Raw genomic sequence first — 13516 nt, forward strand, 5'->3', positions numbered from 1 at the left:
TTTCTTTTATGCCAAAAATCATTAGGACATTATGTAAAGATCATGTTCCATGAAGATATTTTGTAAATTTCCTACCGTAAATATATCAAAACTTAATTTTTGATTAGTAATATGCATTGCTAAGAACTTCATTTGGACAACTTTAAAGGCAATTTTCTCAATATTTAGATTTTTTTTTTTTTTTTACCCTCAGATTCCAGATATTCAAAAAGTTGTATCTCGGACAGATATTGTCCTATCATAACAAACTATACATCAATGGAAAGCTTATTTATTCAAATCTGAATTAATGACCCTTATGACTGGTTTTGTGGTCCAGGGTCACAAATATATTTACTTTGACTTTTGGAAATTATATTTTGGTAAGATTTACTGGCAGGGTTTACAGATAGCTTTTTATGATTGTATATGATCCGTGAGCTCTGTTTTTATAACTCTATCTCCACCAGCAGTGATTTCTAGTTACCCAGAGATCCTCATGAGCCAAATTAGGTTGGTTCATTCTCATTGTAATGTCATATACAGGTCGAGGATGGCTGTGTTTTATGGAGGGAAACATTCTCATGGGGCCGCATTTGCGTCCATACGACCTTTCATATGAACATGTGACATGAAACGCATTCGCTGTAACTCTTCAGATAGTGTGTCACTGACAGCGGGCTGTGTGTCATTTCCAGCAAACACTATCGATCACGGCCAGAAAATCGACTTGAAATGAATACTAAATCAAATGTGAAACCTGCAGAGCTCCTGAAGATTAATATTAGAGCAGTTCAGAGCTGAAATGATGGAAATCAAGCTGAAGAACAAGCTCATCAGGTGCATGTCAAAATAGAGAGACAGCAAATACTATTCATATTCTTTTTTCACTGTAACCTTATAAAGCTTGACACATGAAAAAATTGTCTAATGCTAGTCTTTTTGGAACAGTTTATTGAACCATCTTTAAAAATTTGCATATTTTACTTTTATGGCTCGTTTAATCTGATATAGTGAGAATATGGAGTAAAAAAACAGCTCAGTTTTATTCAGAGTCCCAAACTGAGCAAAAATATGCAATTTGGTGCAGATGCTGATATTTATATAGACAAAAATATTAAATTCTGATGCTTGTAATGTAAATCAATGAGCTCTTTATAACAGTATAGCAGATACTTACATAAAATGATCTAAATATCAGTCATCACACTGTATCTCCAATAATATGTCTTAGTAAAATGAGATTAAAATGATCCAAACATATAATGCAATGCAATCCAATGCTGTTTGAGAGATGAAGAAATAATCTCTCCTCAGAAGATGTGAGATGTTTTGGAGGCTTGGGAAGATCATTGCTCCACTGAGGAACAGTGAAAGTAAAGCTTCTGTAAACAAACGTTCCTCAAAAGATCCTGATGATCAGATTTGAGACGCACTGATTTTTCTAAAAAATGATTGATGGAGAATCAAGTAAAGCCGAGCTGCTTCAGTCCAGTAAGTGTTCATCTGGAAATATTACTACAGTTATTCTGACGTTTACTTGATAAAAATCAGTCTGGATTTGACTGCAAAAAGACACGTGAAGCAGCAGCTGAAGCTGGACGTTTGTACAATTACACTAAAAGAGCTTTGACTTGACAAAAGTGTCTAAACTATCTAGCAGACATCAAAAGGCATGGAGCGGATTGTGTGCGAAACAGGTTTTTCATCAGTTTTGATCATGTTGATCATTTAAAAGACTAAAATTTGCATATCATCCTAAAATCTTAATGTTGAATTCAAAAATGTTCATGCACATGTCAACTACATCATGTTTTTTTTTTTTTTTTTCTTCCCATGGGCCATTGAGCCGCCTGTGTCTCTGTGTCTGAATAAAAGCACTTTCATCAGGCTCGATATGTTAAGTTCACTGCCGTTGCTGTGGAATGGAATGCAGCGTGCGGATTTCGCTCTAGATGTTTGGTACAAAAGCTGAAGCGCATGATTTTGTGTTCAGTCGCCGCTGTCCGTTTAGGTTTGAAGTGAGACTCGCATCTCGTTACAGAGAGTGTGAGGCAACATGCTGTGAAGAATATTAACATTGCTCAACAGATTAATGGAGTTCTCGTGTGTCGGTTAAGCTTGTTTCAGATGTGTCTCCTGAATTTTCTTAGAAGAAATCAGTGAATAGTTGGCATACAGTCTATAAAATGAATGTGGAAGGGGCTTATATCATTTGTTTTTGGGAGAATTTGATGAGAAATGTTTGAGTTCATAATGAGATCTCTGACTTTTGATTGCAGATCTTTTCTGAAACTCTAGAGTGTGCGATCATTGTAGTCTTTTTCTCAGGAGAAACATCTGAGAAGCAAGAAACTTAACCAAACATTAACATTAGATCTCCATTTAATTGCTATCCTAGAAAAAAGCATTGAGATTTTTTTGTGATCTATCACTTTATATTGCAAATTATAGTATTTTCAAAAATCTTAGGCTAGTTTTAAACAGTAGTTATGTTTGCATCACCCTGTTTTTATGCGCATTTTGAAGTATCGCATCAGAAACAAGTGACAAATTAAAAAAAAAAAAGAAAATCCCTTAATTCACAAAAAGATTTGACGCTTACTTGAGGTGGTTTTTGACTTGTGTAAAAAAGAGTTAATGCAAATAATGGGAGATGTAAACACATCTACCGAATAAATTCCTCCATGCACATCAAAAAAGTCATGTGAGTTTGCACAATGGGACGGCATAACTGGACTAACCAGTAGAATGACGCATTTATTGCGTTTCGTCTGCTTGCTCTGAAGTGCAAGTTTTTTTTATACACTCTAAAAAATGTATAATAAAAGCACTGGGAAAAATATGGACAAACCCAGCGATTAGGTTGTTTTCTACCAACAGTTGGGTTAAATGTTTAACCCAACCTTCTGGGCAGTAACCCAACCGCTGGGTCAAAACAACCCAATCACTGGGTTTGTCCATATTTTACCCAGCGCTGCGTTGTATTAAACCCAGCATTTTTTTAGAGTGATATAAATTATTTTACTCAGTGGCTTCTCTTACTTTTCTTGTATGTTCAATGCCAATTTATCAGGAAGTGATGATTTTCTTCTCTTTGACTCGAATGGAAATGGTGCTTTATTCGCAAATGTTTTATGAGATATTCCAGTTTTGTGCATAAGTTAAATTCGCAACTCTGGATGGAAACAGCTATTGAGGTCTCTACTGAAACTCAAGAGGAAACACACGTGAGATTTCTTAGAAGAAAGATCTGAGAGGCAGGATACATCAAAAATCCATTAGATCTCCTTTTAATTGCTATCCTGGAGAAACCATTAAGATAATCTTGAGATCTGTGACTTAATATTCCAGACTTTGTGATCTTGGTAAATCTGAGTTCAACTGGAGATATTGAGATCTCATCTGAAACTCTAGAGGAGACATATGTGAGATTATATGTGAGTCTTTTTCTCAGAAGAAACATTTCAGAAGCAGGAGAGTTAATCAAACATTTACATTAGATCTACATTTAATTGATATCCTGGAGAAACAACTTGACTTTAACTTATATTCGAGATCTGTGGCTACATATTGCAGATTATAGTAACATGGTAAATCTAAATCCAGTTTGAGATCTCTTCTGAAATTTTTAGAGGGGACATATGTGAGAGAACTGGGTTTTTTCTTAGGAGAAACATCTAAGAGGCAGGACAGCCAAACATTTCTATTAGATCTCCATTTAATTGCTATCCAGGACAAACCACTGAGATAATTTGGCGATCTATGACTTTTTATTGCAGATTATTCTATTTGGGTAAATCTGAGGCCAGTTTGAGATATTGAGATCTTTTCAACTTGAACATTTCCGTTAGATCTCCATTTAATTGTTATCCAGGAGAAACAAATTAAATAATTTGGAGAACTGTGACTTTTATACTTTGGTATATTTGTGCATCTGAGCCCAGTTGAAAATATTGACATCTTTTCTGAAACTCTAGAGGACACGTGTGAGAGATGAAAGGTTTTTTTTTTTCTCAGGAGAAACATCTGAGAAGCACAAAAGTCTCCATTTACTCTCCTAATTGCAATTTTGGAGGAGATATTATTGAAATCTCATTGAAAACTCAAATGCACCTCTTCTTGTTTGCAGAGTCAGGTGAAGTGGATCCAGAGGTCGCCCGTCTGAATGCTCTGGGCTTCACCGGATGTTTGTCTGTGGTCCAGTTCAACTCCATCTCTCCGCTGAAGGCGGCTCTGCTGTATCCAGACACCAGTCCCGTCATCGTCACCGGACCGCTGAGCGAATCCAGCTGTGGCTCATCTTTAGCGACAAACCCCTACGCTGCTGAGACCACGCATTCTCTCACAGGTAACGCCATCAAAACTGACGCCCATTACCTTCACTGGTTTAGTTATAAAGTGCAACAGTCGGGTTTGTGAAATAAAAATCCCATTTCCTTTCTTCACAAGTGAACTGATTTTTACCAATAACAACTCATAAACATTTAAAAACAGATCTATTGTGAGCTACCAGGTTGTTAATCGATGGTATATGCTTTTGTTGAAGCTCTCAGTTCACATTATTTCAACTTTTTTAATCGACTGATAATCCTTGCATCAGAACCTAAATCATGAAGTACATGAACACAAGCAAATTCTGATTTAAGCTTTGATGCAAACACTAATTTAAGTGTCAGACTGAAATTCATAACTTTGCACATATATATATATATATATATATATATATATATATGTATATGAGTAGACTCCTAAATGATTGTGAATGTCACTACAAAAAAATTTTTTACCTACTTAGTATTTTTGTTTTGTTTTCCAGTACAAATATCTAAACATTCTTAAATTAAGAAACATTTGACTTAAGATATGTCATTTTTTTCTGAAAAATACATCAAAATTAAGTGAGGGATTTTTTTTTTTTCTTAAAATGAGAAGAAATATCTGTTAAAGGGCAAAAAAAAAAATCTTCTTTTCCCTTTGAATTCAAATATTTTTTCTGAACCATGGCTATAAATTGATACATATAAAAAAAAGAATTTTTTGAAGACAAAAACTGCATTGCATCACTTTTTGAAACAATTTGTTTCTTGTTAATGCATGGGTTAACATAAATCTGATCTATCTATCTATCTATCTATCTATCCGTCTATCTATCCATCTATCTATCTATATATCTGTCTATCCGTCTATCTATCCATCTGTCTATCCGTCTGTCTATCCATCTATCTATCTATCTATCTATCTATCTATCTATCTATATATCTATCTATCCGTCTATCTATCCATCTGTCTATCCGTCTGTCTATCCATCTATCTATCTATCTATTCGTCTCTGTCTATCTATCTATCTTTATGTATATTATTATTCAAATTATTAATATACTATTCTGTATTAAATGTATTTTATTGATTTTTAATATATAAGGAAATATATTTTCTTTGCATAATGGGAGCAACAGTTATTAAGTAGTTAAAATGTATAAAAACATTTATAGGCGTCTGTATCTTCTTCAGACTTTGTTTTCCAAACTTCTCTCTAGTTTGTTGAGTTCTTCAGGCCAGATTCCTCCTCAAAGTCGAATTTCAGCAAACTTTGGTCGCCGGCTCACTGAATCCATCCGCAGTGCTAATTAAATTAGAGCAATAATGATGGTAATGGCTGATCACTGTATTAATCTGCGTGAGAAAGACCTTCATTTGCATAATCATTTCTGGATTGCCTCGCCGTTTGTGCCGCATCGCTCCTTCATCGAGCGGCTGAGGCGTATTCAGTGAGCTGCGACCTGCGAGAGATAAGCGCTTCAGTCCTGCTGATGATCTGTCTGTCTGTCCGTCTCTCTTCTCTGCTGTAGATCATGTGGGTACAGTAGGTACGGGTGAGCCCATAGTCAATGCTATCAACAGCGACTCGGCTTTGATCGGAGGTAAATGGATGTTGTAGTGCATTACAGAAATATTCCATTTCTCATCTTTTCTCATTTCATTCATTATTATTTGCTGCTTTCAGCTCATATTTACTTTGGCTTGCTCTAGGAATCCCTTAAATTGACAATTCTCCCAAATAATCACTTACTCATTCTCAAAACTTTTTGACTTTATGTACTTTGTGGAAGACAAAATGAGTTGTTTACCCTCTTTTTTCATTCAGTGAGGCTGTTGAGCTCCAAAAATGCAGCATAAAAGTGAAAAAAAATTTGAAATTTACAGCAAAAAAATGTCATTTTAGCATTTCAAGTTTTAGAAAATGGAACCTAAAAATATTTCATAAATTGATTTAATGTCAAAATGCGAACTTACTGGGAGATTAAAACCTTTATAATATACTGACAGCTGCCATAAAAACAAGTTGTAAAGACACACAAATACAAAACACTATCATGGTAACACATACAACACTAAAATAATGCAATAAACACTATTTTAACAACATAAGGTGTAACATAAAACCCTCATGTATGTAAATGATAAAAAACAATTACTTAAAGGGAAAAACTAAAATAACATGAAAAATGTCAAAATGAATGTTAAAATGACGTGCATCAAATATATTGTAATGAAATCGACTGTTAACCAGTTTACAGGTTTTTTACCGTCTTTTACGGTCAAAATTACAATAATTTTTCACAGTGTAGTCCATAAGTCAATAAATAATGTATAGTAATTATAATAATTAATAATAAAGTTGTAAAAACATAATGACTGGAGTTTTAAAAGAAAATATTTCAGTTTTTCTACTTCAAATTTTCATGTTTGATTCAATGTGTTCTTTGTCATTCTTTGTGAAATTTACTATATACATACATATAAATGTACAATATCTGAGTGAAAATTGTTTCCACAACAAATTTATTTCAGTGTATGTTGCTTTTTGACCGTTTACGCCCCTGTTTGCTGTCATTTTATGGAAAAGAGCAGCGTCAAAATTGTGCTAAACATCTCCTTTTGCGTTTAACGGGAAGAAAGACATGAGTCTGAGTAAATAATGACAGAATTTACATTTTGTGAGCTAAAACTTGCTCTTAATGTCACTGACGTCGGATGATTTGTCATGCAAAGTGCACTTCAGTCTCCGTGTGCATTTAAAAGTCTCCATAAAACTAATCAGAAAACCTCAACCCGGCAACAGTTCTCAATAATGACTGATTAACGGCTGCGTTCACATTGACCGAATATAAAGAGTTCTCCAAAGCTATCGGTAAATAGAATGAAATTAACAAAGGCCCCCAAAACTAATTAAACATTTAAAGAAATTATTTGCTGATTAAGGGGCTTCTGCTTCAATCCCGAACACACTTTGTCCTTTTCACAGCCACCGTAATGTGGCATTAAATTGAGCTGAGATTTATTTTGGCGCTTCAATTAGACATTTCTTTTACCCTTTATAATTAAATGTGCCATGCTTAACCGGCCACAAAGGAGAGAAACATTTTAGAGGCGTTTGGCTCTGACAGCGAGTAGAATTGAGACGAAGCAGCATTCACAACACGTCTGATGGTGTAACGAGACCATCACAGCGCCAGTCGCCAGGTTTTTTGCCAACTTTCTGGCCCTTATTGATAGTCTGTATTTAACAGCTTTAAAAAATGGCACTAATGGCATCTAAATTACAATCAATTGTGGCATTATATCTGCGTGAGGTCTGGATTCACCCTTCAGAAACGCCTCTGACTGTCCGGCAGCTGAACTTTAAGACATTTTGTGGCACTAAAAGCCACGTCTGCAAGTCACCCGCCAATAAATGACCAATTTAGGTGATTACTCTTGAATGCTTTATACCATTTATACTATTTTATACCATTCAATTAAACCTCATTAAGTTCAAGATTTTATTTTATTTATTTGGCAGTATTTATCCGAAGTTGAATTATCACTGTACACCAAAGATATGGAATTCTTTCAGTTTTCATGAAGATTTATATTTTTATAATAATTACATTTATATTCATTTGTACTATTTGTAATATTTTCCCCTATTTTTACCATATTCATATTCATTTTAAATATATATATTTTTTAAATTATATTAATTAGACATTATTAATTGCCTTTTTTTTTTGCAGTGTGCAGTGGCTAAAACTAATTTTGAACTATCACCATAAACCATCTAAAATTTATTTTAATTACAAATTGCACATATTTTTATATAAATTTCATAATTGTGTTCATTCATATTAATTTATAATACATATTACACATATTAGTTTTGGTATTGATATTAATTTATATGAATATTAAATAATATAAATATTTATAAATATATTTGCATATAAATATATTTGATTTTTATATTTTATTTACATTAATTTCCATCAAATATGCTTACATCAAATGTTGAATTATCATCTAGAACTATAAATATGGAATTCCTTCTGTTTTTATCACAAATTATTATTTGTTTATTAATTTAATTAATGCATATTCATTAAATTTCTTATTTTTATTTACATGTATATATTTGTATTAATATTAATACAGTAATTAATAAATAATATAATACATTATATTAATTTCTATTTATTCTCAGTATTATTTATTTTAATAACCCCATCCCCCATTTTTTACAGTGCTTACATCCAATGTTGAATTATAATCATAACTACAGATATGAATTCCTTATGTTTTCATTACAAGTTATTTGTGCTGTCAACGATTAATCGCATCCAAAATAAATGTTTCTGTTTACATAATATATTTATGTGTACTGTGTTTATTTATTATGTATATATAAATACACACACAGTATATATTTTGAAAATTACATGTACATTTATATATTTATATTATTATATTTTATATTATATATAAATATATTTAATATATAAACATAACATATTTTTCTTAAATATATACATGCATGTGTTTGTATTTATATATACATAATAAATATACACAGTACACAGTCATATATTATGTAAACAAAAGTTTTTATTTTAGATGCGATTAATTGCAATTAATCATTTGACAGCACTAAAAGTTATATATATATTTATTAAATTAATGCATATTATAATATAATACATATTAGGTTTTTTTCTGAGACATATTGAGATTTTTTTTTTTTTTTCAGAAGTTAGTCAACCATGTCCAGTTTGCATGTTTCATTATCCAGTGATGTAGAAATGTAATTGAGACACAGATCTGCTGTCCAGAGTCTCCTCACCATTTTGCGTGTTGCTGTGCTGTTTTTCAGGTGTCATTGCCGTTGTGATATTTGTGAGTCTGGCCGTGCTGGCTGTGATGGCACGATTCCTGTACCGACGGAAAGAAACGTTTCAGACCCAAGAGCCCAAAGCGGGAAAAACAGACGACAGTCCCGAAACGCCCTTTAACACGGATCCGAACTCACAGAGCATTATCAGTGATAACCAAAAAGAGTATTTCATATGACGCTCTCTCACCTCGTATCGGACTAATCCAGTTAAACCGACAGACTGAAATGCCTTGTCGAGTCTAGGGACATTAACATTCATGGTGCATTATGGGAAACCGACCGAGAGACTGGGGCTGCTGAAGAGGAGCGACGCATCCCTCCGTTTTTGCCCTTTTTGTACATAAAACAGTTATTGTCCAGAGATTTGGTACAATAGTACGGTTTCTAAGGTGTGTATAATGACATTCATTGGTTGTAAATATTCTTTTGAAATGAAACTTTGTAACGTCACCTTCTCCTTTTGCCTTTGAACGATTCAGTGCTCAGTATTACGTTTAACGGAGTTAAAGAAGCGATCATTGTATAACTAAATCAAAATAAATGTGCGAGTCGGCGAGTGCGATGTTGTTGTGAATACAAGACTGTAATGCTCCGTATTTATCACCCTTTGCCCGTGCTTTTCTCAGTGATTTGCCACTTGGAACAAAAAATACATCCTATGACAGTTGTTTATTGTGAACAATTTGTGTCTCTGGTCTTTTTTTGTCTCTTAATAACATGAAAGTTGTTACAATTTATTTACACATTTCCATTCCATTTTACAAGTAAAACTTCTAAAATTAGGACAGAACAGCATTAGAAAAGTGCATTTTGATTTCATAGATATTTAAAGTTCACCCAAAAATTTACATTTGCTGTCGTTCCATTTTACTCACCCTCAGGTCATCCAAGATTTAGAGAAATGGTAATGATTCCATCACTTGCTCACCAATGGATCCTCTGCAGTGAATGGGTGCCGTCAGAATTAGAGTCCAAACAGCTGATAAAAACATCACTGTAATCTACAAGTAATCCACACCACTCCAGTCCATCAGTTAATGTCTTGTGAAGACAAAAGCTGCATGTTTGGAAAAAACAAATCCATCAAGATTTTTTTTTCCAACTAAAATATGAGTCCGTAATCTAAAAAACAATGCTTCCTCCAGTGGAAAAAGTGGTCTGATCTGAATCAGGAGAGAAATCTGCACAGATCAAGCACCGTTTACAAGCCAAAACAGTCTAAAACATCATCTCTAAACAAATATGTGGCTTGATTTTGATGTGAGAGACAACAGGAGATGGACTTTCACAGCAGGAAGTTTTATTATGGATTATGCCGGAAGCAACCGTTTGAAGTTCAAAATATCTTAATGATGAATTTGTTTTGTATTTGAATTTGTACAAACATGCAGATATTGTCTTCTTAAAGGTCCCATGGCATGAAAATTTCACTTTATGAGGTTTTTTAACATTAATATGAGTTCCCCTAGCCTGCCTATGGTCCCCCAGTGGATAGAAATGGCGATAGGTGTAAACAGAGCCCTGGGTATCCTGCTTCGCCTTTGAGAAAACGAAAGCTCAGATGACCCAATCTGGAATCTTCCCTTTATGTCGTCATACGGGGAAAGGTTACCTCCCCTTTCTCTGCTTTGCCCGCCCATGAGAAAATGAGCTACTACCGTGCGAGGCGAGCGCAGTATTTTTTTTTCCTCGAGAGACATCATGGCTTGCAAACGAGCGAAGCATGGCAGTTGCTCAGTGTTTGGATGTACAAATGAACAACGAAGTATTTTTTTAGTTCCTTCATCCAAGCCTATGGCTAGCATTAGCTACATGATAATAACTGTAACAGCATACATAAACAAACCAACTAAAGTACCGTATCCGGACACAATATTTTAAACTAACCATTCGGAGACGTCCTGCTGTAGCCGCTGATCAGATTCTGGGTCAAACTGAAAAGCTTGAATGACTGCGTGTCTATGAGCCATTGCGATACATCCACTGTCAACATTAGCGCATGGTAGCGCAAGCTGGTTAAGGCCACACCCCCACCCTCCACCTTGCCCCGCCTCTCTCGTCCTTAAAGCTACAGACACAGGAACGGCACGTCTTAAAGGAACACTCCACTTTTTTTGGAAATAGGCTCATTCTGCAACTCCCCCAGAGTTAATAAGTTGAGTTTTACCGTTTTGGAATCCATTCAGCCGATCTCTGGGTCTGGCGATAGCACTTTTAGCATAGCTTAGCATAGATCATTGAATCCGATTAGACCAGTAGCATCGCGTTCAAAAATGACCAAAGAGTTTCGATATTTGTGGAACTTTGCTGCCGTACCATGGCCGCAGCAGGTGCAGTGATATTACGCAGCGCCTGAAAGTAGTCCCCAGCTAGGTACCTAGTTATAATATAGCTGGGGACTACTTTCAGGCGCTGCGTAATATCACTGCGCCATGGTACGGCAGCAAAGTTCCTTGATTATTACGCCGGAATGAGAGTATAGTTCCTAATCATATCAGCCTAGAAAATCGCAACTTTTCATTTTCCGCCGGTCTTAGTACACGATATAACTACAGAAGAGTCGAGTTTTAAATGGCACAAATATCGAAACTCTTTGGTCATTTTTGAACGCGATGCTACTGGTCTAATCGGATTCAATGATCTATGCTAAGCTATGCTAAAAGTGCTATCGCCAGATCCAGATAACAGCTGAATGGATTCAAAAACGGTAAAACTCAACTTATTAATTCTGGGGGAGTTGGTGAATGAGCCTATTTCCAAAAAAAGTGGAGTGTTCCTTTAAGGAAAGCTCATTGTGGGACTGGCTCATAGTGGCTGAAATTCTGCACCAAGGCTGAATTTCAGGAAACAGACTTCAGATATAGTATTAGGGACCACTTAGGCCTATATAAAAGCATCCAAAAAGCGGCATGTGCAAAGCGACCTTTAAGATGTTAACTGATGGACTGGAGTGGTGTGGATTATTGTGATGTTTTTGGACTCTCATTCTGACGGCACCCATTCACTGCAGAGGATCCATTGGTGAGCAAGTAATGGAATGCTACATTTCTCCAAATCTGATGAAGAAACAAACTCATCCACATCTTGGATGGCCTGAGGGTGAGTAAAATTTCATCAAATGTAAATTTTTGGGTGAACTTTTCCATCAAGAATGTTTTTTCAAAAGTGAGTGACGCTAAATCATGTTGTCAAATACTACAGCACGCTATCCACAGGATCATACGTGAACAAAGCGTCTCTGTCAGCAGTGTGTGAAAAACAAAACACTGAAATGTTCCCACACGCTTTCTGACTCTCTCTGGACGCAGCTGGAGTTTTCTTTTCTGAAATGCTTATGCCTTTGATGTGATTTGAAAGAAATGACGTATAATAACAAGCTGTGAGGCTGAGCGACGCTGACAGAGAAAAACACAGATTATGACTAAGTGACTGTTGTGATATGACTAAAAAAATCACAGCCACGAGCGTCTTAAATCTCAAAGTCAACTTCTGCATGAGAATCTCACAAGATTTCTACTGATTTTACCCCAAAATCAAACGGGAAAAAAAATTGCACGAAGAAGCCTCTACAAAGGATGAAAAACATGCATTTTCTAGTAGGCAAAATATGATCATGTTTTTCTCTTGATTTGGTGGTGAAATACAGTCTGGAAATTTTCGAGGTGGATTTTGTAAGATTCACTCATTTTTAAGTCACAGATCATTTTGCAGACATCATGAAGAGAAGTTTTCTGCTGTGGGTTTCACTCAGGAGTGACATTTGAGTAATTTCAGCTGCTTCTGTAACAAACAGCAACAACAAAAATAGGTAACTGACAGCCAAAGCCATTGAGAACAAACACAAGAATGAATTTTATTTACAGCTCACATCTGTGAAGATGTGTTTGTTGATGTTGCACCAGCCGTCTGTTTGTGGAGACTTTGTGGCATCATTCAATTGCAACTTGCGGTTTTTCACAGGTCTTAATGATTGATTTATTCCATAGCCAGAAGGAAGCAGGTGGTTTACTGAGGTACAGTGAGTAATATTCATCAATTTGACATGACATGAAATGACATATACTGTATGTATGTATACACTCATGTGCTGAGAATATATATATATTCTCAGCACATGAGTGTTAACTGCAGTTCTTATATTATTGATTATTATCTTGTATGATTATTAATATCCTGCTCTGCACAAAGTATTATTAATAATACATCAGCAAATGCACTAACACAGTCTGAGTTTTGTCTTGTTAGTTACTACAGACAGCATGAGGAGAAACACACATCTGCTGAGCTGTTTGTTTACCTCTGTGACACTAATACTGATCACAGCTT

General features: G+C 35.1%; 1 protein-coding gene across 5 annotated transcripts in view; it reads left to right on the forward strand.

The window, feature by feature from the left end:
- Positions 1-9866, forward strand: part of cntnap3 (contactin associated protein family member 3) — a 173341-nt gene extending 163475 nt beyond the window's left edge. For 4 of the 5 annotated variants that reach the window (XM_058788623.1, XM_058788619.1, XM_058788620.1 and 1 more), the window contains 3 exons: positions 4112-4330; positions 5832-5903; positions 9170-9866. In XM_058788623.1, the coding sequence (XP_058644606.1) occupies positions 4112-4330; positions 5832-5903; positions 9170-9366 (488 nt within the window). In that variant the 3' untranslated portion in view covers positions 9367-9866. The remainder of the gene's footprint in view (positions 1-4111; positions 4331-5831; positions 5904-9169) is intronic. The other variant, XM_058788622.1, reaches the window with a different exon arrangement.
- Positions 9867-13516: the final 3650 nt, after the last annotated feature.

The sequence above is a fragment of the Onychostoma macrolepis genome, chromosome 10, assembly GCF_012432095.1.
Source record: "Onychostoma macrolepis isolate SWU-2019 chromosome 10, ASM1243209v1, whole genome shotgun sequence".
Lineage (NCBI taxonomy): Eukaryota > Metazoa > Chordata > Actinopteri > Cypriniformes > Cyprinidae > Onychostoma > Onychostoma macrolepis.